Source organism: Trachurus japonicus, chromosome 21 (assembly GCF_045865225.1).
Source record: "Trachurus japonicus isolate A0001 chromosome 21, Traja_1.0".
NCBI classification, from domain to species: Eukaryota; Metazoa; Chordata; class Actinopteri; order Carangiformes; family Carangidae; genus Trachurus; species Trachurus japonicus.
Genome location: NC_140927.1, coordinates 20265347 through 20293022, shown reverse-complemented (window position 1 = coordinate 20293022; position 27676 = coordinate 20265347). Strand labels below are relative to the sequence as shown.

The window sequence follows — 27676 nt, the reverse complement described above, 5'->3', positions numbered from 1 at the left end:
AGCAAGTGCACAACATAATGACACCCTCAGTCCTTTGTTCTTTAATTTCAAGAGGTAAAACTGTTATTTTGGGGGGATTTGGGACTGTTCCTTGGATAAAAGGAACAGACTTCCAACTTTTCATTATAAAGTTTCACATTAATCTGTAATGTGTCTGTGTTTTGTCTCGTTTGGTTGGTGGTGCTTGTTTTTCCTTTCTTTTCTTTTTTTCTTTTTTAAATCAATTTCTCCCTTGTTTCATGTAATTCATGCCCCAAAAACCACCCACTCCCTCTTATCTCCACACCCTGCTAGACTGCTGGCTGTTTATAGCCATCATTATTACTGGTACTACCACTGCAGAATCAATAACATCGGTCACATCACCGTGGCAACAGAGGAAACATGGAATCGTGCCTGCCTTGTAAACATTTTCACACAAAAACACTTTAATCCAAATAAGGATATAAGTCACAATTTACAAAATTCCTACACTATAAAAGCAAATCTCCATCCCTCCATCTCTCTCTCTCTCTGTGTGATTACAGCTCGGCCTGATTCCATGTTTCCTCTTTTGCCACAGTCTAGGTGTCATTATGCCGTGAGACTGCGTCTAAGGAAGTTGTGCATTTTCGACGAGAGCCTAATTTTCAGGCCGACAACAATGAGTTGTTCATAATTACATATTGCTGGAATTTGAATAGCTCTTATGCTTCAATGGGTGTGTTTCATGGTTACAATGATGGTAGTCACTCACTTCCCTTTACAACACACATTTAAGGTCTCAGCCACAGACTAACTTCACACGATCAGACAAATAACAGGGACTGAAAGACAGACAGGTGAGAGAGAAGAGAGGTATGCGTCAGGAGGAGGGGAAAAAAAAACTGAAGACTGAAATTACAAGATTAAAGTACAATAGAAAAGTAAAGACAGACAGCAGAAAACAAAGGATGACTCTGCAAGGATTTTAAAGCAGGGAAAGACTGTGAACCAGGAATGTCATACTGGTGTCTGATTCCTATCAGATCACTTCTCACCTCATTCGAAGGGCATAAACCACCACACCCACACACACACACACATACGCTAGTTGAGGTGGTGGTTGATGGGATGCTGACGGGGCAAAAACCAAAAACGTTGCTGTATTTTTCTTAATAGAACAAGGTAAAAGCAAAGCAAATGTTAAGAACGGCAGGAGGAGCAGAAACACAAGGTGAGATATTAGAAACTGTACCGTTTTCTACTACTGTTTTCCTGGTTATTCCTCTAACATGGCATTTTTCACATTTTTTTCAGGATTAAGTCCTTTCATATATCATATGTGTCACTGACAATGGCATGTCCCAGCTCCATCCGTTGCAGCTGTAGGAATGTGTGAGGAGGATTTTGGACACTCTCCTCCAGTTCAACTTGACAGGTGAGAGTCCAGATGAGGAGAGAGGAGCTGGTGTCCACTGGACCGATTGCTAATGTAAACATGGCACTGTAAGTTATGGTGCTGCAAGGATGGAGGGGGAATTATAAGACCCGGAGGTTCAGGCACAGGTTGGGATTGTTGGAAACCCAAAGTTCAGTTTGCCTAATTTAAACAGGAAACATATTTTCTCACATGCTCGGCTCATTTTGCGCAGGCCTTTGTCTTAAGAGATTTGCCGACACTTCAACACAGTGGAGGTGAATGGATTTCTCTAGTGGTGCTCACAGAAATGAAAGGTTATATTCAAAAACTAAGCAGCCACATCACTCTGAAAACAATAGCCCAGTTACATTAGGAAAACAAACACACCCTCAACAGTTTTCAGATGAGTGGATTGTAAATCGAAATACAAATTTGAATCTTTGTAAAAATGTAAACAAAACATTGAGGTTTAAGTTTTTTCTCATTGAATTAACATTCCCACTTCAATTCTGTACTTGACCTAATTGTGGGCCTTCATGACGTCTCACCCTTATCAAGAAATCTCTGAGAAAATCCCTGCTCTTAACATCTCATCTCATTGTATAAAATGCAGTGACCATATTCCTCTCCCTCTGTGTACGTGGGTGTGTTTGCATTTCTCATTCCTAAATAACAGGTCTATTAAAAGTTACCCGGCCTGACATCATAAATTTCAGACTGTCCCCTGGGCTGGACAGTTTGGGAGCAACCCCGCTAAGAACAGGATGGGAACGCACAGTCCAGTGCACGACACTCTGACCTCCGAGAGGAATAAAATAAATCAATAAACAACTGGTCGGAAGCTCCCTCTGTTATTCTATTTGTCTGTCTGGAGAAACTGGGAACTACAGAGGACGTTTTGAGTCACTGATTGAAACTTTAATTTAAAAGATAAAGACGGCCAACGGAGATGGGAGACTGGATAAATCACAGAGAAATAGTATCACAGCTATTAAAACAAGTCAAGACCTTCACATTCTCTACATGTTTCACATTTTCTTGGAGTAAACATAGATCTGTTTTCTACTTATCTTGTCATGTCTCTCCATCATAGGGAGGTTGTTTGCTTTGGTAGACTTTATATAGTCCATGACTGATACCTCCACGCATGCATGCACACTCATTTGCTGTATTGAAAACCTTCTCTTCATACTGTGTTTCCTTGCCTGTTTCTCATGGACGCTCATGTCTGTATTTACAAAGCCAACACCGACAGTCTCACATGGATTACCCTCCTGGTGGTGGTTGTATATACTGTATCTAAACAGAAGGTGTTGTTGTTATGGAGGACTGGTGCCATCTGAACCTTATGCTATGATGTCATCAGTGTGGGACAGGGAGCTGACAGTCCCGTATACCGACACAGTGTATCTACAGACCAGAGTAGGTGCTTTAACATTCAGTCATGTAAACTTAAAATCCTGGTGAGTGTCTGTGTGAGCTGCCCGCTGCAGGAATGCAAACTGAGGAGAATTTACAGCATCGATCAAACTTTATTTATAGAGGACCTTTCATACACTTCAAAGTCCTTTACAAATTATGAATATATATTCAATCTTAAGGATATTATAAGACACTACATTAAGGCCAGACGCTTGAAAATACTAATATTTTTAGCTTCTCTCTCATTTTGAAACTGCTCCAGCAGCTTGGAGTCTAAGGTCTGAGAGCAGCATCAACAAAGGCTTTTGTTCTGAGTTTTGAAACAAATAAAAGGGAAGAACCAGAATCTTTGGTTTTAAGATTCATAATATGTGATCTCCTTCAGGTTTGTGTTAATGCAGCAGAGTTATGGATTAATTATAGCTCATTTATTGTAATTTTTGTTTGACCAGAAAGGACAGCGAAACGTTCAAAGTTCAAATTCTACATGAATCCAAATCTGCACACAACCGGCCAATCGCTGCATGAGATGGAAGTAAATGTTGGATTGTTGTGCTTCCTGTATACTCCAGAAGAAATAAGAAAAAGAACTAAATCAAGAAATTGCAGGAAGAAAGAAGGGAGTTGATAAGAACAAATGAAGGAAGGAAAGGTGGTGTGAAAATGGGAGGTAGGAGGAGAAAGAATGATTTAAGGAGGGAAGAGGAGAATAAAGGAAAAAGACGTTGGAATGAATGAACCTGAGGAAAGAAAGATTTATAAAGGAAGAGAAGAGGAGAGAAAAAGGTGAAGAAATGTAAAAGAAAAAGGAGGAAATTAAGTCTGAAATAAAGGAAATAATTATAGTAAAGTAGGAGGAGGAAGGTTCAGGAAGGCGAATGACAGCACGTGAACATGAAATGTCTCTCCCATACTCCCACAGTCAGGCCCAGACACTTTGGTGGATGCGGCCCCAACTGCTCTGTGACCCAGTTGAAATGTTTTTCTTGGACACTTTTTTCTTGGACTCATTTCCTGAAGATCCGCATCCCCGCTACATGATGCCTCGAGGGGAAACGGGGCTCAGCTCCCCCCCGGAGGAGTGGAGGGGAATTAGGGGGTTAGCATTAGTGGCTCGAGGGGCTCCGTCCAGAGGACACGAGGGCGCTCTCATATGTATGCCCTGAGGAGGACCCAGGCAGAATAAATAAACATCTGTAGATGATGTTTAGATATCTATTAGAGTATGTTTAGATCTCCTGCCTGTAGTCTGGGAGGTCGGCTTTCTGTGACCCCTGATGAAAAAAAATGTCCTACTTCTGCTACTTCTGAAAATCCATGTTGCGGTGGTCCAGAGCTGATATATACCGTAATTAAAAAAAAAAGAAGAAGCAAAAATACAGTTGAAACATCGGCTTCAGCATCCATATCCAAAGAGGAACTATTTGGGACAAAGATAAGTTGTGGTATTGCCATGGTAACGAACCTCGTGCCAAGTTTGCGAAAGCATCACTTGGGCCCTCACGTTCTCCGCTGCGCAATAACAAGCCCCTCTGACTCATCTGCTTAAAATGTCTCGTGTGGAAAGAGAGAGGGAGAGAGAGAGAGAGATGGAGTAGACGGGTAGAAACCGATGACATTCAGACAAACATAAGTCACTTCTTGTCACTTGCTTTGTTTTTTTTCCAAGGAGGTCTGCTGCTCTTTGTTTAGCTGCTCTTCAGCTGCTTTGTGCCCAGTTTACATTAGAATTAATGTGTTTAGACTCTGAGCTAATTTCTGCATGCATATTTTCCCTGAGCACGTGCACACGCATGTGCCAGGGATCTGACAGCATCCAGAGCTGAGCGAGGGGCCTGCTAATGACCAGTGGTTGTATGTACGTGTGTGTGTGTATGTGTGTGTGTGAGAGAGAGAGAGAGTCTCCATGTGCATTCAGGGTGTGTGCTGAGGATCAAGACCCAAGGGGGGGATCCCAGGCTGAGAACAGAACAGCTTGGACCTCCAGCTATCCCAGGGGTCTCTGGGGCCCGACACCTGTGCAATTGCCTCATGTTAGAGGAATGAGATGTCTCGAGCCTGTGGTCCAAGCACATGTGTGTCTAAACAGGTCACAGCTGCAGCCTGTGTGTGTGTGTGTGTGAGAACAAGCGAGACATGGCGCACAATCTCAAATGAGGTGTTGCCCTCACCTCAGAGACCAACCACCTGTGCGCCTGTATCAGGTGTCAGTGTATGTCTGAGTGTATGTCTGTCTGTGCGTAATGAGGTAATCATGGGTGTGCTGCCTCTATAATCCCACCGTTACATTTATCACCGGGCTTTAATATCGTTCTACCTTCTATGGAGTAGATCACCCAAAGCGTAATGTCCTTCTGTTTATAAAAGCTCCATTTCCTAAACAAAGCTGTTCTCTGACATTGTACATCACACCCAAGGGCACGGAGGTATTTATATTGAATAGTGTGAAACAGTCTGAGAGCCCACGGGAGGAATGGTAGAGTGTGAGAAAATAATGTTATATTGATATAGTTTTTTCTTTTTTTGTATGATTTGTGATTTTAACCCAGTCAGTCAGAATTTGTATGTTATCGCCACATTACAGCTGGATATTGTGGACAGTCTTATGGCTCTGTTTGATGTTTGTATTTACTCGATTAAATGAGAGAAATCAAGTCATAAATTTAAATGAATGTTTCTGAGTAGCCTGTTGTTGGAGAGAACAGATAATTTGATGTAGTCATTACAGGACTCATGGAATTGGACTCTTGATTAATTGTTTATGTGTGAGGCCATGCAAGTAATGTTTGGCCTTCACATTTTGCTAAGCAGCTCTTAATAGAAAGTACAGCAAAGATAGAAGGACATGTCATTCGATTTCCATCTATTTGGTCATAAAGTGCTGTAATTTGTGGGCAATTTAAAGTAAAAAGTCACTCAGATACGTTAATGTAAATGATCACCTTTCAAGCACCATTTGTGAAATAAAAAAATTAAATAAATAAATGAATGAATGAATAAATAAATAAATCAGAACCACACACAGCACTGGGAAACCCAAGTTTGGGAAATGAGATTTATGGTCAAATACCCAGCTGTGATGTTGGCCCCGTTTGACATGGACTTCAGCCACATTAGTGTTAGGGATACCCATGTAATCCTCAGGGTCTCTTTCTGCGCTCTCCGACCCATCCAGCTGGCCTGGTCCATGGTCCAACTTTGCCAGCCTGCATCAGTTTTTCCATTTTTTCACATGGAGGATGTAAAGGCAACTGCGATTCCCAGATAAGGAGCAATGGGAGAGAAAATGAGGGCAAAGGTGCGTGTATGTTACTGACTGACCTTATGGGAAGAGTTATCTTATATATTAATTCACCTCATACTTCGTTCCATCGTTTAAAAAAAGATTTAGAGGGGATCTCTTGTAACTGTTTGCTCCACAGATGGCTCCCATGTATATTTCACCACAGGGCCTGATGGGGAACACATGCCGTTGTTGTGGTGACCCACAACTCTGGTCACTTCTTTCCTACAGGACCCTGTTTGTTGAGCATAACAGTTTCCTGACCGCTGTCCGCTGCTAATCGACTGTAAACATCCCAGAGGATAAAAAGCGTTACACACCTTATTTACAGAACTTTTGCTTTTCAAAGAAATACAGACCCCGACACATAATGATTGATGTGTAAAACAGGGTTCGGCAGAGGGAGATGGACTGAACCGACTGCAGAGGGAAGTCCACAGGAGAAGAGGAAAGAAACAGATCCGGCTTGTTTCAAGACATAAAAGGAGCTTATTACCATGTTTCTCACTGAGTAGTCTTTATGTATGATTAATCCCACGGGGCAATGATCTCCCAGCCACAACATGAAATGGAATATCTCAGGATTATTGCGCTTAATTGGTTTCTCCTCGGTTACACCCACAAGCATGTGTTCCTCTGCCTGATGACAGCACAGTCGGGTGGCAGCCAGAGTTTTCTGCCCCAATACATACAAGGTCGCAGAAATACTGGACTACTGAATGACTGTACTGTCAGAGACTAAGACTACTCTGTTTCACTGTTGTAGGATGGATAACGTGATGATGGCAGCAACAAGGTCACTGAAGGACACTGTAGGACATGCTGCTGCTTTTTGCATGGTTACAGGTACGACTAAGGGCTTTTAGGATGAAGTAGGTTGGCAAATGTAATTTTATCTCATGTAACAGTACAACAAAGAGCAGGACGGAGCTGTTAACATTAGCCTAGACCAGCCAGTCCCACTCCACGCCACTCAAAAAATGGTGTGGCCCACTTAAAAAAAAGAAAGAACCCCCCCCCCCGAAAATCTTCCCATGACAACTTTTATCTGACCTCAAGACCAGACTGGCCCAACTTGGCTCCGGTTGGTTTCAATCTAACCTTTAGTTTAACTTGGTTACTTGGCAGTGTTTCAAACACTTCCAAGATAACATCGGATGTTGTCATGCTCAAACTACGAATGTGAAAATCACAATCAAATTATAGCCGTGAAGTGCTGATGTGAGTGTGTGTCTAGGCCTATATTGTTGCAATGTGTGTGTGTATGTGTAAACAAGAAGCAGTCCAGCACATTAAAATTCTTGTTGGTGACGTTTTTTTTGTAACTGACTATAATATCCTTTTCTTTTCTTTTTTTCTTTTTGATGACTTCATAAACTGTTTATGAAGTCTTACGTCCCCGCACTAAAAAAAAATCCCCACTACACCTCCGGTTGCAAGTAGCATAAAGCAGTGGTCTGACAGAGTGTAAATCCAACAAAGAGGATAAAGTATATTAGTCCTGGAAGGGGCTTAACCTACAACTCCACCAAAATGTATTAACTCACCATGAAAATGTCATTGGTCCAAACTTTTTTGATGTCCAGTATCGTTCTTTCTACAGTGCCGCATTGTTTAGTTTGCTCAGATCTGATTGGACAGTCACTGTTTGAGGGGCTTTATGAAAGGTCATTACTCTCTTCCATGACTGAAGTACTTAATAATGACGACACATTAGTAATTAAATAACCCATTTGTGTGTGTTACCCTGTGTCTGTGTGTATATGTGTGTGTAATAATGTGTGTGTGTGTCTTTTAAAAAGAGATGCTCCTTTGTCTGCACCAACAATGGTCCTCTTGTTCCTAAACGGCACCCATCATCTTAAAATGTGAGAGTGAGCTACTTTTTATAGGCTCCTAAAGCCGGACCACAGCTGGGTGCGGGACGCCGGGTCAAAGTCGCCTTTGACGGTAACACACACAAAAAAGGGAAAGAATTTCTTTTGATTGTGGAGGCAGACGAAGATGTCATTGGAGAAATATGATGTGATCTTGTGAGGTTCGGTTTCTAACGAGGAACATTTTTGTGCCTGAAAGCTGCTCTTTAGTTCTGCATCAAGGCAGCAAACCCACACCCAGAACAGACACATTCAAGACTGCTCTAATTAAAAATGTGTGGAAAAGTATCTCTCTATTCTCCGTGGACTGCTGTTTCAGCTTATTGCTTAAGTCTTACAGTACATATTTCACTACTGTCAGTGATGCAGCTGTTTTCAGGGGGGGGGGTTGTCCCATCACTAAAGAGCTGACAGACAAGTTTCACAACTGGCAGATGGATCATTTAGCAGCTAAAGAGCCAGATACTTTTTTTTATTTGGAACGGGTGGATACCAAAACCAGAGCTAAAAAAAATGACAATTTTAAGAATTAATGCTGCTGCATCTGCTGGACATGCAAATAAGCAATTACAGACTGCAAAGATACTAAATTGGTAATATTATTGTATCTATTGGTTTTTTCTCGTGTCTTCGCAATAATTTTATTCATGAACAGTTTTTACATATTTTCAGAACTGGTCTTGTTACGACCATTAGTGTTGCATAAACCCACGCTTAGTTTTGCTTTGGCTTTGTTGTGTATAGTTTAAAAAGTTTTTTGTTTTTTTCTAACATGTATTTTTTGTCATTTTTGTGCTTTATTATTTCCCTGCTCTTTGATCTGTGAGCTCAGTATCCAGATAGTTTTTAGTCTCAGTGGAGAAGTGAAGCCAAACAAACCACATGAGGAATGTGTGAGTGTGGAGATTTAACGAGCAAGTTACGAGTTTGTGTTTCATGACTTCAACGTCTCACTGTGACGTTAAACAGCCTCACACAGTGGCTGAGGTATCTTTAAAATCCCTGACCTGCAGCAGCAGCAGCTACCAATGATACGCCTCCTCCATTCATCCATCTTTCCATTGGTACTGGTACTGTAAATCCTTGTGCTGCATTAACACACACCAACAGCTGGTTGGTGTCTGTTTGTCTAAGCAGCTCCCCATACATGTCCCACCGCTCCACAGAATAAAGCCAGGCTGTGATCCCCGCTGAACTCTTCTCTCTAACAATCTTATGAAAAGAAAATCCTCCCGTCCATGAGTTTTAGTGATAGCAGCAGGTTTGCAACTTCCTTTCCCTCCCTTCAACTAAACACACATACACATGCACCATTATTTCATCTTTATCCACTGTTGGTAGTTCTTCCCTGACAGTCAAGGTCGGGGTCAAGGGAGGGCTCCTGATTGTAGGGTTGGAATGAGGGGGCTTAAAGAAACCGTCATTACACATCATGCCTTCTATTGATATGTGAAGCTTCAACAAGCAGCTAATGAAAACTGACATGTTGATAGTACCGGCCAATCAGATCACTAGCTTATCAGTCAACTTCTACTGACAGACAGTTAGTTTCCATCAGAGATGAGTCACGTCTGATTGAACTGATGGAAATGCAGCTTTGATAGGAGGAGTTCAAGCTGATTGAAGTTTAAGAGTTAGAGGGGGTTTGTTTTATACACACAATTTTCCATGTTGAGACAGTTTTCTGAAGATTTGCTCAAGCCAGAGTTTTCGCTTTATCGCATGTCCATCACTACGGGTGGTCTGCATGTTTTCCTGTGCCTATCTAGGTCCTCTCTGGCCTCTCCAGCTTCTTCCCACAGCCCAAAGACATGCATACTGGGCTGACCAGAGACTCTAAATTGCCAGTAGTGTGTGACGTTGTTGATCTATGAGATATGAGATATACTGCCGACCTGTCCAGGATTTATCCCACCTTCGTCCTACACTGCCAGTCAAAAGTTTGGACACATCTACTCATTCAATGGTTCTTCTTTATTATAATAGATTCATACTGAAGACATCAAAACTATGAAGGAACACATGCCGAATTGTGTAGTAAACACACAAAGCAGAATATGTTTTATATTTTTAGATTCTTCAAAGTAACCAACTTTTGCTTTGATGGCAGCTTTGCACATTCGCTCATCAGCTTCACGAGGTCGTCACCTGGAACAGTTTTCCAACAATCTTGGAGGAGTTCCCAGAGGAGCTGAGCAGTTGCCTGGTTTGTCTTTACTCTGTGGTCCAACTCCCAACTCCCAAACCATCTCAGTTGGGTTTACTGTAGGTCAGGTGACGGATAACGGTTCTGTGTTTACAACATAACACCATATGTGTTCCTTCAATGAATCTACAATGTAGAAAGTAATAAAAATAAAGAAAGACCATTGAATGAGAATGGTGCATCCAAACTTTTGACTGGTAGCGTACTGTATGTCAGCTGGGATTGGCTCCAGTGACCCTGCATGGATAAATGGTATAGCCAATGGGTTGATGGATGTACAGTACTACTGTCAAATCCCATGCATTTGTATTAACAAGGTTTTAGATATATAGGCCTATAAAACGTCACAGGACTTCCACCCATTGGTGAAAACACTGTCTATTCAACCTGGTCTTTGATCTTTCCTGAGCCTCCTGCTGCTGATATCCTGTCTCAAAGGACACAGGAAAATACATGACAGTCATGGGTACTGGTTTCAAAATGTAGGTATAGACTTGTTTTCATGGAACAAGGAAATATTTGCCATTTATAGCCACAGCACAAACACACAGACGATCTTGTTCCCACAAAAACAGAGCCCAGTCTACATTAAAAAAAGATCAGTGGATTGTCATTGTGCTCAGCTTCCTGGGACATGTGTCATTTCCTGTCCTTCATCAGCTGTAGCAGCTTTTCCCATGGCGGAGAAGACAGGATCTGCATAGTGTCACTAAGGGTGGCAAAATTTTCACTTTTACCCACATTATCTTTCTCACCCTCACTGAGTCACATATCCTCTCTGTCTTTCTGTTTTTTCTTTCACCTCTCCATGTCCACTATGCTGGACACAACTGTTCTTTAATCCAAAGTTTCCTTTTCTCCATAAAACTGAAACCACTCCCTGTTTCTGAGAACTGAAGACGAAAACACTCTGAGCAACAAAAGACAGCATTGATGTCCTGGTCATGTTTTCTAATGAGGACAAGGGTACCTTCGGTTCAGTTCCTCACGCTGCCCTTGTTTTTCATGCTTTAGAGACCACAGACAAATATGTTTTTACAGCACCACCTCACGTACAACTCCCAGGACTTTCAGCCTATATTTTGTCACACTTGTGCCAAGTCTGTGGTGTGATTACAGGTGACCTCACGTTCCTCAGCTATAAAGTTCAGTCCGTTTAAGTTAAGACATTGTTCTCCCTTTTTATCACCAATCTCAGGAGTCCAATCCACTAATAATGCAAAAGAACAATGAGGACTTTATGAGGTATGCAGTGGGGAGCTTGATATTTTTCTGCAAGCCTTGGATGCATTCTCTGGCAGGGCAGTGGGTGGTAAGGCTGGAGAGCGAGCTTGCCAAATCTCTGCTCTCCCCCTAAAGCTGAGAACCCATTGAAATTTACATATTTATTCCTAGAAAACAATCCAATTCATTCTTCCAGTCTCTCTCACACTGTCCATATCTCTCTTGTCTCTGTCCGGATTTGTCTCCGTCCCCAATCAATCTCATTTTCCCTATAATTATGACGATTTGAGAAAATGAATCATGTGGATCCTACTAGCATGCACCCACCAAGAACCTCATATGACCCTCCTTCCACTGAAATATAATCAATTTCCACTAAACTGATTTTGTGGCCACTGGGGCATTGGGCACTGCAAGAAATTGGAAACATAATACTGATATATTATTGCCTGTTAAAGGAGCTATTTTTAAGTTTTGGTATTGCTACATAGATAGCGTTAGCGTTATTGACCGATGAAGGGGAAACACTGTGAGTTCAGCATTAAACTTACTTAATTTACTCATCATGAGCTGTTTCCAGCAGTGAAAAACAACTCTAATGTTGACTCTCGTCTCTATGCAGCTTTTCTTCTACTAAAGTTAGTACGCTAACCCGTTAGCCTCGCTCTCTAACGTCACTTTCAGATAACAACTCACTGCAGCGTCATCTGCCCTGAAGACGTGGCAATGTTCAGAGGATGTATTACAACCTCTTGTATTATAATGACAACAGAGCCAGAGCGTCTTCCCTTAGATCCCTCATGAGTTTTTAATGGTGCTACCAAACATTTGTTTGTATCCACATTCAGAGGAAAAAGAGAAATTTCATCATTTGTTTGGAATCATCAGCCTCCGGATGAATGGGAGTCCAATACTGACTCTAGTTTGAACCTTTTTTTGGGTCTCCACCAGCTCCAGAGGGAAATATCTGGTTTTGGTGCTTAGCATGCGGCCTGCGATGGGCTTTTGGTGCTTTAACAGCTGCGTGCTGCACTTGAAAACAAAGGTGATGAGAGCCGTGGGAGTTAACCAAAACAGTGAAGTTGTGTGCGAAGAAACCACAACAGTGAGCCAAAAGTCATTGAAATGCACTGTGGAGATGAGATCTGAAGAGTTGATGATGATTATCTGTGGGTTCATCGCTACAGGAACACATTGTCCATGCACAAGTTGTCTTTTTATTCATTATTAATATAACATTTATATAAATCTGTGGACACAGTGACGATTGTGCTCCAAAAAATAAATAAAAAATCCTGCACTTCCCGGAGCAGCCAGCCAAACCGAGATGCTGAGATGATCACTGCCACCATTCACCCATTAACAACCATCACCTAATCACCACAGCTGTGTCAAGTCTCAACAAATCCAGGCAGCTGTGAAGGATCAAGTTTGACCCACTCAGTGAGCCGTTCTTCATCACGACTCTCATGAGGGTGAGATTTGGAAGGGCAGGAGATGAACATAAAGCAAAAGAGACAGAGGGATGAACACATCTGTGATAATCCATCTTGGTGTCTGCTGCATTCACAAACAAGTACATCTGTTGGGGGATGCATATATGGGGGACATTTAGTTGGATCCAGTCATGGACTACACTCTTAGGCCTTGGAAAATTAATAAGGCGTCAGAGACCACAACTGACAGACAAAAACAAAGACACAGTTATAATGCTTGGCTTCTCAGACAGTGTTATCTTTCAGCGTAGTTCAAGCCAAATCATTGTGTGAGAGAAAACTGTGTACAATTCATATTTAGCACTGGATACTGATACTATCTTCTCACTTCATCACTGGATGAGCGAAATTCTTTCCTTCGTTTCTGGCGGATAAGACGTAAGAGGAGGGGAGAGGAGGAAGAGAAAGGTGGTCTGCTGACCCTGTCATCGGACCCCTGCATCCTTCAGATGAGGAATGTGGAACTTCCTCTCTCTGCCTCCTTATGAGGTTTCCTGTATCCACAGTCGGCGTGCAGGTCGAAGGTCACACCGACTGTACAGTTAGTCTGGTAAATTCTTATCGCATGCCAAACTACAGTTGCTAAACCAGCCTTGTCTTCACCTCTGAATTTGTTTTTACTGTGCCTCCCTCAGAGGCTGTCCGTATGGTAGGAGGGTTGTTTTATAAGGGTCAGTTTCTGTCCTTGAGTTTACCACATCACACGGCTGAACTGAGACATTCATGGTTCCCCTGAGCGCTTTAAAAGAAAAGAGGAACAAAAGGAACTGGACTTTTTTTTGCTGTGGAAAACCTTTAAAGTTTTAAAAATGTACAGAAAGTAGCTAAAATAATTGTTCTATATGTGAGTCTGTTCTGTACATGTCTCTATTTTCTATATTGAGTCTTTGTGCAACACCAGTTTCATAGTAGGTTGTTGCTGCCCTTTTTATTTCCAACCTTAAAAAACTCCATTTGACATGAACACAAATTAAAAAACCAGACCCTCAGACAGATATAGTACATGGGTCAAAGATGTGTGTTGGAAGTGACCAGCCCTGGGATTTTAGAGGCGTTCATGTCGTCTCCTCTACAAGCACGTATACAGTAAGATTATCCAGAATCCACCCCTCTATTTGAGGAGGTTTCATCCTTATAAAGAAATAATATGCAGACGAAACAAAACCCTGTTTATTTTTGCTTCTGAACACATTTAGATAATTGTTGTGGAAAGCGGTGTTGGCTGGCTGATTCTGAAAATTACATAACTTTATAGATGTGGAACCTCAGTCCAACTATCAGAAGATATCTGATGATCTGCGCAGCACAAGTCTGAAGCCGGACTAGTAGCTTTAGTCATGCAAAACCGCAGTCATTCACTCACAGCTTGTTATCTCTGCATGTTTAGTCTGTCTCTGTGATTTAAAAACCCCGGCATCAGGTTGCTCGCTCCTTTTTTTTTCTCTGTCTTTCATTCCTCTCCCTAAGGGATCTCCCACACTCCAGGCACTCCCTCCATCTGACCTCCTCTTTTACAGAGGTTAATGGTTTGAACTTCATCACTAACTGTAGCAAAGTGTGATAAGTATTTGAAACTAATGAGTTTCAGCAGCAGAGTCCTCCATATGGCTGGTTGCCCATGTCAGACCCATACACTCACATCGTCTAACGCACTTGCATTGCATTGTTGTGATACTTGAATTCTCCACAGAAGGACTTTCAGGCCGTGTTAAGACATGATGCTGTTGGTAACAGAGACATCTAAACTGTAAAAGTGCAAGGATCACTAGATCATGCACCCGCATCTACTTTTAGCTATCCTGAATTAACAATTGGCATCAATGAAAGCAGCTTCGGTGCTTTGTCTGGGTTGAAAGGATAAGCCCTGCTGTAAAACATTCACCTGCCAAGTTATAAAAATTACACTTTGCAGGGGCTTTTAGAAAGCATCATGTGTGAACATGGCCTTATTTGGTCCTCCAGACTGAAAACCAACAGTAAGAGCTGGTTAACACAGAGATTAGGGAAGAGAGAGTGAGAGAGGAATAGATGTGGGTGTTTACAGAGCTATTTGGAACAGTAGTTAGGAGTTTGGGACTTACCCTGGCACCCTTCTCTGGGAAACATTTGCACTCTCCGCTGCAGTCTCTCCCTCCGCAGGGGCCACTGTGCTTCTTCCCACCCTGTCAAGACACAAAACACACAACATGAAGGTCAGACATGGGCTATTAGAGGTCAGAGGTGGAATATACACAAAAATAACACTTTGCTAGAGATGTATGTTCATGTGGCAACATTTGTCGTCCTGTTTGTGCATCACACGTGACACAGCGTGGGGTAAAACTGCTGCGTACTGTAGGTGTGACAGCCTGTGTTTGTTTACGCTGTGGTTTGTGAATACACTTGTTTATTGCTGCAGCTCTGTTGTGCACCACTGTTTTGGTCCGTTTTGGTGCAGGAAGGATGTTTTGGATGCATGCGGCCGCGGTGACTCACGACAAACGTCCAGACATAACGGACAGCCGTGTGTCCATGAAAACCCTATTCATCAGAGAGGCTGCGTCCGACCACAGACAGAGACAATTTGTCTTTGGATGTCTGCATACCAACAAAACCACCCACCATCCACAGGCTATTCTGTGTTAGACATGATCAAAGAAAGCAGTCACACAAACGGGATTTCCCGACCCACAGGTCAGAGTTGTCAGGGCCTTCGGCTAGCTGAAATAGCTGGCGACGTTAATTGTCACTGAATGGAGCATTGGAGAATTTATGTGTATGTTTGTGTGTGTATACTGCCTTTGCCATGACAACATTTTGTTACTCAGAAACAGGAAATAACACATACCACCTCCACCTGCTGCAAGGAGACATTGACTCACATTCACTGCTGGAATCAACAAATAATTGACCCAAATGTTCTTTTAATGATCTGTGGGTCAATCGGTGACTGTTTAAACCCTGCAGCACAGTTTCCATCTTAACACCTCACAGCTTTTCTGATAGTTTAATTGTTCTGCCTGAGAGGGAGGACAAATGGAAAACACACACTGACAGAGCATTTGACTTCAAGTTTTCCAAAGTTTAGGAAATAAGGCTCATGTATGCACTTTGCACTTTCCACTACAATTCTGCATTTTACTTTCACCATTGGCTTTTTATTGCCACTCTTTTTATTTTACTATTTATTACCTCGGCTCGAACTCCTCATTTTAATATGAATTATTTTTTTATTCTCTATGGACTATTTTATGAACTGATCTGTTGTTGTTGATGAATGATGATTGATTGTGCAGCTGGGAAACTGAATTTCCCTCAGGATAAATAAAGTATTTATCTATCTATTTATCTATCTATCCTCCGTGGCCTTACAATCAGCATACATGAGTGACTACAGCCATGCAGAGAGGCGCCATGTTGCTGCTGATGACGTCTCCATCCTGTGTCAGGCCTACGTCCTCCACCTACACAGCCATACCATAGCCTGCTTAGGCAGCAAATACCTCCATACCCTCCCTCCCCCTCCTCCCCCTCCTTGTTTAAAAAGAAGAGAAAAAAATCAAAATGACCACTTTATGCCCACAGTGGCAACAAAGTGGCAGATGAAGAATCAGAATAATTCTCCCTCCTCACGTTGACAGCCAATCCCGGCGCTCCCGCTGACAAAGGCCACATTGAGACTCAGCCTCACGCACAAAGACCCTCTTTTACCAGACAGACATCGTCCTTTAATGATCCCCTATCTCCACAACAAAAAGACCCTCTTCCTCGCCCTGAAGGAATGCACAAGGCTGCGTTTCTTTTGTTAAATATCAGTGGATCTGAAGGGGTTCTTTCAGACTGCTGTTTGATATAGCTAAAACACGCTGTGATGGGTCTAATTTAGCCTGTACCCGATGATGGCAGACTCAACAATTTCTTCTCTCACGTTCCTAATTTTGAGCTGATTTTTTCCAAACCAATCTTGGCAGCATTTTAGCGGGCCAAAAAAAGCCGAGGTAAAATAGGAAGATATTATTCCAATAAGGATGTCACGAAGTCACGGAATGACCTCTCTACACACTGAGGTGGAAATCCAAACCACAGACAATGGACTCCGTCATCTCCGGACAGACACACAAAGGAATGGCTCCCATAAAAGCAATGACACATCATGGAGCAATGCACCATCGATTCAACTTCACAGTTTACAGGTTGAAAATAGCTGATGGCTGTTTCAGGAGGAGACAATAGGACTGTGCAGCGGTATCCTGTTTTCCCCACCCACTGACACAATAACCCACTCCTTTCCATCCATTCTGGGGGAAAACCTTGGAAACTAATTGGACGATAATGTGTGGGTGCTCAAAAGTTAGTGCAGCGTTAACCCATCATTTCCAGAAAACAGAATGAAATGAAATGAAATGAAATGGTAATGGGTGAGGTGAGGTTCAATAGACTTACACACCAACCACTTTCTGTTTCCTGTCTTTCATTTCATTCATTGTTTGGTTCATTCAGTTTGCTCCAGACCGACGCATTTTAGCTCTAGTCTTCTTCATGTTCACAAAAATACAACACCAAACAACCAAGAGCCACAAACATGAAGTCATATCATCCTCAGTTATGGTACATGGACCGATACGGGAGCTCAGTCCAGTTTCCAGTGAGAGTAAATCATGCAGCAATGTTTTTTTTCCCCTCTATGATAAGTTCACATTGAGATCATTTATTACTGGATTAACAGTATAAACTGCAGCTGAACTTCTGATACCATTAAAAGAGATTTATTATACTCCTAGCATGGTATCAGACTCACAGTGGACTGTTTAAAAAAAACAAAAAGCTTCTTGTGATACATGGATAGTTATTGTGGGGCCACTCTTTTATACTCTTTAATTCATTTAACTTTTTAATTAGAAACTGTCAAAGTATACAAAGAATTACGTTAAACACAAGACTTATTTCACCAAAGGAACCAAAGACCAACCGACCACACACACAGCAAGATTTTAACTGAACTGGTAAAGTTCAATCTCTATCTGCTTCTGAGAAAAAACTCTGGTGTGTTTCATTCGTTGTGTGAAAGCAAAGCAGATCGACAACTACATATGACAACATGAGAGACAAATGAATCCAGACCAGGTAATCCCACAGCGTGCAGCTCTACCGACTATATCTATAAATCTGACACCTCTGAGGAGCAATAGTGAAAGAGGTCCAGCTCCCAGTCTTAACACCGGAAAACTGAAGACTTTACCAGACCCAACATTTCATCTGTTGACGACAGACACACACAAAGAGGCACAGGATATATTGTTATGTATCTAACAGTGAATGGTGTCATCATGCTCCGTCACCCGTTCTTATACATAAACACATTCATGTTTCCTTTCTGTAAAATAAAAGGGTTCAAAAAGTGTAATTAAGACATTTTTCCGTTGCCTTTGTTATGAAAACAGTCAGACATCAGTGTATATGATATGAAACTATGACCATAAACCCGGGCAGTTCCTGCCATCCGGTTTGCTGCGATTGTTCATCAGTGGCTTGTGGTTTACAGTACGACTCTTCGGTGTTGATCATCTTTTAAGTCCTGCGAACTACATTCAGTGTCGTGGGAAATCCACTGAAGTTCTCTGCTCTATTTCAGAGCTACACAGATGTAAACACGCTTGCCACAAAAAAAAAAAACCCAGTCCAGCTCATATATAAATTAACCTGTGCATACTGTATGTATACACACCAACACAGACCACACACGCACGCATGACAGAGGAGAAATACAACTTTTTGAGACAGTTAAAGTAGGAAAACAGGCCGAGCATGTTGACGTAACAACATAATGTGTTCCTCCTACAGCCAACATGGCGTCTCAACAAACAAACAAATGAAATCTTTTTCTCTCTTTCCAGGCTCCTCAGTTTTTTGTAGCGTGTGTGGAGTGTGTATATAATATCATTGTAAACAGGTCTACAAGCATTTGTTAATGTTACATCCACCTAACAGGAAACTGCACGTATTTGCTGTGTTGGTATCTTCCATTCATCGTTACCTGTCTTTACCTTTAACTGTGCTCGCTGGGATAACCAATTGAGCGCTGACAAAGTGCTGTGTGGAGATACAGTCTACAACTTGCATTCTTAGGAGGGTACATGTTTTTCAAGCTTGAGATTAATGAGTCGGATTAATGCCTCTCTCAGTGAGAAATGTTGTTTTTGTTGCCTCCCTGTCCTTTACGGCTGCACTGGTGCCTCGCTCTGAATGTGCGCCTCCTTTATGTGCCGTACAGTAAATGAAATAAAAGCAGCTGGGTCAACACGAGTCTTTCTCACGGTCAAGTTTTTCTCTCCTTCTCCTGCTGATACACACTCACACACATGATTGAAAAAAATGGCTATTAGAAAGAATTACAGAAGGTTTATTTGGGTTTGTGAATATTGGCACAGGTGAATGAGCTGTTTATCTAAGATTGAAAAAATAGATACAGGTGCTTTTACATACATTTATATAGGAAGCAATAATGCACATTAATGAATGAGGACAAGTTGGACATAAATTCTTCACCTGGTCCTCCATGTTTTGTTTTTTTATCCTTGACAGTTAATACAAGTGAGATCACGATACAACAAAGATGACATCCCATAATATCCTCCATTGACCATCTAATGGAGCAGTAAATATTGTTGTGATGGTTAATTACAGTTCAACTGAATCCACACAGATACAGAAATAAGACTTCACTGTTTGAACTATATGATTTTATTGGACAACTGTCAGCCAATCAGAACTGATTTAGGTCTATTCTATGTGTTGACATAATCAATTAATATTTCTTTTGTAGGGGGCTGGGTGCTTTATGAAGGTGGTTTCCTCAGCCTGCCTCTTATCTACTGTAGTACCACCATACAGTAGATATATCCAGACATGATGGTGACTGGTTAGAGTGGATCCTCTGTGGTCAGCCTGACTCACCATGGTTTTGCTTTTTTTCCATGTACTGTATACAGTAGCTTCACCACAGACACAACCACTTCCTAACCCTTCCTGTTAATGTCAAAAGCAGCCAAAATCAACACAGCATCTCTCTGCCGAGAGCGGGGCGATGACAAGACAAAAACACTCTGCAAAAGCAGACAAAACAAACTGAAGGCAAATTATAAATACAGATGCAGAGATATATTTCCACATTTGGAGAAGGAGGACACCTCGGGATTGGGCCTCCTGCTAGAGTCTGTCGCATGCAAGACGTTCAAACCCAAAGGATTGTGGGTTGATTAGGACTGGAAGGAATAGACAAAAGAACACAAAATCCCGACATGGTTTCGAAATAACAAATACCACTGAGAGAGAGAGAGAGAGACTGAACTTGAAACAATCTAAAAAAACTCAATTGAATGCAGTAGATAAAGCCCCCATAACATGTAGGGCATAATATAAACACATACACACACATAGTATATGAGCAAAAGAAGACAGATGTGAGCCAGTGATGTTGACGCACAGCTGTACATTCCTCATCTATGACCCCCCTCCCAAATAATGATTAACTAAAGACATAATTTAGACATGTGCATGAAGCTTGACTTGACTGAAAGGGGGAAGATGAATTTCAAAGGAGGTCTGCAGATTTAAAAAAATAAAAGTTGTGTCATTTTTTCTTTGTTCCACAGATACAGTTTCTCATGTGCTGTTGTTTAAACATCCAACAATTGACAGATCAGCCTCGACGCCCGGCCCAGACAGATCCTCTTAACACCGATCACTCGGGTGATAGAAATGACAAACTGCCTCTTTGAGCTGGTTTCTCGTTTTTCACAAATGAAACAACACAGCGGAGCGTAAACAGTGTTTGTGTGCGACCCCTCCTGCGCCTGAGGTATCAGATGAACGGAGATCACAGACAACTGCAGGTCAGAGTGAGTGTTTGATCCGACAATGGTGGTGACACAGTCGCTAGAGATGTAAAATACGACCACTCAAATGGTAACGAAGACTCTTGAGACTATTAGACTATCAGAGTCAACAGAAACTGAATCCCACTACAAGGAAACCATGAGTGGGCTGTTTGTCAGGGGCTGCTGCTCGTCCTTAACGAAGGACCTGACCTACAGCCTCTCCACTTTGACCCTGACCCAGAGGAATGTCTGAGCTCACTATTCAACTCTCAGGATGACCAGTGCCCTTCTACAGTTACCAGCGAACCCTCAGAGGGCTGCTACCATCGTCACCACGCTTAAAAAGACACAAGTAAACTAACAACGACACCATTAACCTCCAGACACAGGAGGAGTAAGGAGGGGGAAATCAACAGTGCCATAACTTTACCAAGGGAGTAAGAGGCTTTTGTATAAAAGGAACTTAGATCCTAGATTTATTTGGAGTTGTACAGACCAATATGACTATCTAACTTTGTGAAAAAAATTTTTTAATTTGAAGTTTGTAACTCTGTTAGATTTGTCCGTGTGCTATATGTTGAACTGATAAGCCCCTTGGATAAGAGGTGAAACTTCTTCCTAGACAAATACAAGTCCAGCTGCCTTCAATTCAATTTGTTGCCCAGAGATAACGATGACCTGGATGAATGAGAATATCCATGGACGTACAGTATGTGTCAGAGTGTCTGTGTGTGATGGTGCTGTTTCTTTGAGAAAGCAATGTTGAGTTCTTGTAAACTGGTGTAAAAGGTGATAGTTTGGGTTATTTAATGTGTGGTTAGTCTCAGCTGACATGTGGTTGCAGAATAATACAGTGTGCCTGTGCGTAGATATGCGGTTTTTCAGTAGTAAAAAGATAATACCAAAGGAAAGTGCTTTTTTCACATGCATGAAGATTAAACTGGAGAAAATATTCTCCATGCAGTGTACATTTAAACTGATATTTGATTGGCTGGATGAGCATTTCTAAAACTATCCAAAATGCCTTTTGTCCGTGTGCCGCCCCTCGTGTGTTCGTGCTAACTGGGAATGTGCTGCTCAGGATCTAGTGCAGGTCATGTACTGATGGTGCATGGCTACCTCACATAACCCCACCTCAACCTGAACTATTCTCTAGCTCTTCTTTTTCTCTTTTTAGCTCTTCCTTTGCTGCTGCATCGCTCTGTTTGTGTGGATTGGTTGAAATATGTGAAACGCTGTAAACGCTCAAAGGACTCACACCATTTATTGGTTATTAACTCCACAGGGCACCTTTAGGTAAAGGTAATAAACTGACCATGGACCCTCCTTAATGGACCTGGACCAGGATCATAACAAATTTGTGGACAAGAAGAATGATGTAAGATATAATCCAGGAGAGGAAACTTTATGGCATTTTTCATTTTGAATGTGTGTGTCTGAGTGTGTACATTTATAAATGGTATAGGAGACCATCTGTCACTGGTATGATGTGCCAAGGTTACAGCTGCTCTTCTTCACACTAATGATGTGCACGTCAAAGAGGAAGAATCTGAAACACCTGGCCTCTTTCAATGAGCAGCTCCGACTCCGAGAGGGAAACATGCTGCATGATATGTCTTGATGCATATCTGCACTACGTCACAGTGTCAGTGATCGGGCACTGGGTGTGTGTGCTACACTCCCCTCACCAGTCGAGAACCATCTCTGGGAGGGAGCCACTGAAGCTGGAGTTCATATTGTGAATCAAGAAGTATGAAAACATTAGGAACATTTTATTCATAGCAAACATTTTTATCAATAGGAGTGGCAAAGTCTGTCTTGACTAAACAACTATTCAATAGATTTCAATTCAATTTGGCACAGACATTTATGTTCCTTATGTTTCCCTCAGGTAAATTGCACCTCCATCAGTATTTCATTATCAGGCTCATATCTCAATGTGTCCAAAACTTTGGTTTACACCTGCTAAGCTTAAAGAGACCCCGAGGAGTTTGCTTTTGGTTATAAAAGAGTCTCATATTAATGTGGATGAATCTACGTTACCCCCACTTGTTAATGGGTTCATTTTCGATAAATATATCGTTTTGTCTTTATAGTTATTTTAATGTTATTATTTGTGGTCGACTCACCCAGCATTTCCTAGTTTCAGTTTTTCCGGACGCTGCCCGGCGGGTCATGGGAATAACACCGCCAGATCGCTAGTTGGCATCGTTTATGGTCAGAACTACGACGGTATCTGATCGTCTTTGAGCCTACGACTTTCGTTCTTGATAAATGAAAACATTCTTGGCAAATGCTTTCGCTTTCGTCCGTCTTGCACTGGTCCAAGAATTTCACCGTGCACGCGGAGGCTCATGGGAAATGTAGTGTGAAAACACTTAACTTTTCGAAACTCCTCGTAGTCCCTTTAAAACAGCCTCCTTAGTTTCAAATACAGGCCTACTTCATGGACATGCAACTTTTAGTAATGTTAACATCCAATACTAAGAGGTTAAACACAGGAATCCTTATACCTAAAAAAAATCAATATGTTATTGTCATCTTGTGCAATGCGTGTGTCTTTATAGTTCCAGATAGATATAGTTGTCAGTTTTGCAGAGTGCATAACCTCTGTCTGTTACTGTATGCACAAGCATATTGACCTGAAGATGCACTTAGAAGATGGGATGAGTCCGGTGCAACACAACACAAAGAGTCACGGACATCTCTTGAACGAGACTCAGTAGACTTTGTGTTCTTTCTTACTACCTGGTAAATCTGCCACACTGTTCCTCAATCATCAGCTAAATGTATTCAACTGCTGTTACACAACAGATAATTCGAAAGCAAATAAGTGATGTTGCTCTTATTGGTTTATTGAACGTTAGGCCCCAAAAACACTTCCATGAATCATTAAGACATTAAGTCCCACCGTGTTAAAATAGCAAAGTGACACTGGCACATGCTAAATGTGCTTCAGACCATGTGCTTTGGATGATTAAAATAGAGCCAATAGTTTTATTCAAAAACAATAAGGACGTAGAAGAGGATAGCACAGTGTTTATTTCCTTGTTTTACTTGTTTGCATCCAATCAGCATTTAAAGATAACGATTTTCACATATCAAATCTTAGCATACAGTGTCAACCACCTCAACAACATTTAAACACCGGACTTGCCTCAGAATCATCTGACCATAAAAACACCCTGATGCTTTAGTTTAAGGTCTGTTTAGTGTTTGTACCAAAGAGAAAGATCTTGAACAATATGTTGAATGATTTCGCCACATACTTTTGCAGTATGTGACTTGCTGATCCTGGGACAAAATAAGGACTTGAGTAAAGACATTCTTGCTTTGTTGGATAAAAGGAGGGGAAGAAGTCCGTCTAAACGACCCCTGTGTTTGTGAATGGGAAGATATAAACATTAAATTGCACATGTCTTTGTGAGAGAGAGCGAACACAAGACCTGAAAAGGGTTGAAAGGCAGAGACGGTGACCACATCATGCTGGGGATTGTTACTGCCTCGCTGTGTGACTCATGTGGGCTGTGGGAAGTTTTTCTCACAATGTGCATCTGCTCTGGCAAAGCATCCCTGATGTTTAATTCATCTGGAAAGTTGTGACGGAAACAGCAGAATACATGAAAATGTATTTTCGCGGTAGTGATCAACTTACTTGTTAATCTGTTTTATATGTATTAAATGTGTACTTATTTTCCTGTAAGCTACTAAATACCAGCTTGAAAAGTAGGGCAGCATGTCAAAAGGGAGCATTTATACCGTCTGTGCAGCTTTACCTTCCGGGAATAGTCCGACATAGAATTGAATCAAATAATCAGATTTCAGCTGTTAAACAAACAAGCTCAGAGAACTGTTTGACATGCACAGACACACGCACACACACACACACACATACACATACACGCACACACACACACACGGAAGCAGGAAGCAAAACAGCAAAGAAAAGCAAAACATCAAACACAGCCATAGTGGCATAGTTTCTAATGAGGCATTTCTTGATGTGACACCAGATCTCCCTTAAGGCGTCCACTATACCGTGATACGAGAAATTCTTATCGCAGCTATAATGGATTTAACAGATTTTACATGTTGTTAACAGCAGAACTCGTCTGTATCATGGTTTCTTTACAGCTAATTCTGCTTCCTGTCACACCACCGTCAAGTTCCTGTTGGACGATTTAAGTGCTGCAATGTCTGCGTGCACTCATCACCCTGAAGATGAGTGCATTTACACAGATGGATAATCAAAAGAAAGCAGGCACAGAGTGGGTGAAGGGGGGCGGGAGCGGGAGCCACAGACTTGGTGAGAAGAAGGAAGGAAAAATAGAAAGAGGAGTGAAATAAAAAGTCCAGAACCAAATTTCTTAAGGTCAGCATGGAAGCAGCTGTGAAACGAAATACAAGAAGTGACTTAAGGGCGGGAATGATACCTAGAAATCTACAGCAAAGAATCAAAGGACACGGGATGTCATGCGTAGATCGAGTCGAATCAGGCACTTGAATAGATCAGTGTCGGCTAATGTTGCAGTTTCTCAGTCAAACTCTGGTGGTGCATGTCTATTCCAGGAGTCACATTCACACAGTTAAACATCCATTTAATTTTGTTTAATACATTTTAAACAAGTATTGGACCAGACTTAGTGTCAGCAGATACTTAACATTTCAGGGCTTGGATCAGGATCAGGGCCAAAATCCTTAAAGGGACATCACCAATGCGAAAAAAAATACTATTCTTAGACTTATGCTAGTGATTATTTGCTTCATAGAATCAATGAGCAAAGCTGAAACATGGTCAATCTCAACACAGATGAGTTTGTGTGTCGACAAGTAACAACAAATGTTCTGCTAAGTCTGTTGAATCCCAGAAATTACACTTGAACAACTTTAATATGACCTGAAATCTGTCATATTTTAGATTTGACCTCCTTTTATTATGGCTGCATCATTTCTTTTTTCGTGATTGCTCCTTACAGGATATTACATTTTCAAGCATGTCAAACTCAAAACCAAATAACTTTTTGAATATCATGACATGAAACAACTTGTAGTAAAACCATGCTATACAGTTTAAACTAGAGGAGGGGGAGTGTTGTAAGGGAACTACAGGGAGAGTCGGGGGTCAGGGTGACTCTGCAAAGCCCAGGACATGACTGTGAAGGTGAACATGAACTAGAGCAGAGGGACCTGAGAGAAGCAGGGCAGAGCAGAAACTCCCACTGTGCTCCTCTGGTTTAGCTCCAGTGTAAACACGGCTCTTGTTTCTGCCGTGACACAGCTGGACCTTCCCTCTCCTTTAACCGGCCTCAGGTCACAGAGTCTCTCAACTCCATTTCCCAGGGGGCACCACTTCTAATCAGGGCTTCCTGCTACAGAACCGACTAAATGGAGCTGTTCTGGTCCTCGATGGCAAAAGGCCAACCTGTCAGACTTGTTTAATCTCACCCCTCTAATCGGATGATCAATGACATCCAGATGCACGGGTCCACGCAGTAACAACCTGGACATCTGAGAGGCCTGAGAATATATCAGTGTTTATTGGTTTATTTCTAGGTGTGAGTCGACAATGTACTCACAAATAATCCAAACATGTGGCTGATGGGGATCATGGATGAGGGAAAGTATAGGTTGTGTTTAGTTAGTCATCGAGTCCCTCACACTCACAGACCAGAAACAAGAGTATAGTTATGGCTCTGTGCTGTAGCCTATACTACCCAAAGTTAATTGCACTTAAAGAAGCAGGTATAACTTTTACCTTCAGCTTAGCATCTTAGCATGCTAATATATTTTGATTAGCACCCAAGATGCCATTACTTTCTAACAAAAGTATTGGGGAAATAAAAGAATATGATTGTGCTAAATAAAAAGTAATGATCATCCTAAAATTATTATCAACTCAACAGTTTTGGAGACATTCAATTCATATCCATATCCAAACTGGAAAAAAAAGACAGCCTGAGGATGAGAGAGAGAGAAAGAGAGAGACAGAGAGATAGAGCAAGAGACAGAGAGAGAAGCTGGACATGGTCATGTTATCACAAACTGTGCATTTAACTTTGTTAACATTCTTCCCATGACAAGAAATAATTCAGTCGAATCAATTAGACCACAGCTGGGGTGGAAATAAATGGTCTTTGTCTCCAGTCCAGGGGAAAAAAATGTACAGTGCACAGCAGTGAGATCAGTGAATGTCCACGGTGCTACATGATGAGACATCATAGCATTAAGGACGGCCTTCACGCCACCTGTAGGATATGATTAGTCTTAGTCTCCACACCCCCACATGCATCAAATCCAAACAAATTGCTCAGTGACTTTAAGTGGGCACCTGCTGAACCAGGCAGGACATAAGACAGAGTCTTTTTGAGTGTCTTTGTGTAAACACAGCTGAAGCAATCCTTCCATCTGCGCTCACTGAGAAGACTCACCTCTGCTGAGGAGAGACAGACGAGCGGAGGCGCACGTGTAGGAGGGCGACACGAGGGGGGAAAGAGCAGCAACGTGAAGGAGACGAGCGGAGAGAGGACGGGTGAAAGAGAGGGAGGACAGGCTGTCTGCCAAGTGTCCCTTTCAGAGATAGATGGAGAGAGAGCGAGGGGACAGAAGACAGGAGAGCAGGGGCAGAATGAGGCTATAAAAGGAAGTGAGAGACTGAGCTGTATACGAGGAGACGGAGGCCTGGGACGACCAGCAGGACCGAGGCTTTGGAATTCGTTCAGCAAAGCCTGATGGGACCCCTGTGTCCCTCCATTAATCACTGTGAGATGGAGTGAGGGCAAAGGACAGGGCGGATATACGTGTACAGTGTATAGGGGTTTTCCAGAGACGGCTTACTTCTGAACTCCACTCCAAGTCAAATAAAAGTTAATTTAAATGTATGGGGTTTACAAATACAAATAATACTGATATTATAAAAGAAGCTTTAGGTTAC

General features: G+C 41.9%; 1 protein-coding gene across 2 annotated transcripts in view; it reads right to left on the bottom strand.

Annotated features, from left to right (window-relative positions):
- The window catches only part of col4a2 (collagen, type IV, alpha 2), a 60060-nt gene that overhangs the window by 24839 nt on the left and 7545 nt on the right, over positions 1–27676 (bottom strand). For both annotated transcript variants that reach the window (XM_085766354.1, XM_085766356.1), the window contains exon 4: positions 14971–15051. In XM_085766354.1, the coding sequence (XP_085622480.1) occupies positions 14971–15051 (81 nt within the window). The remainder of the gene's footprint in view (positions 1–14970; positions 15052–27676) is intronic.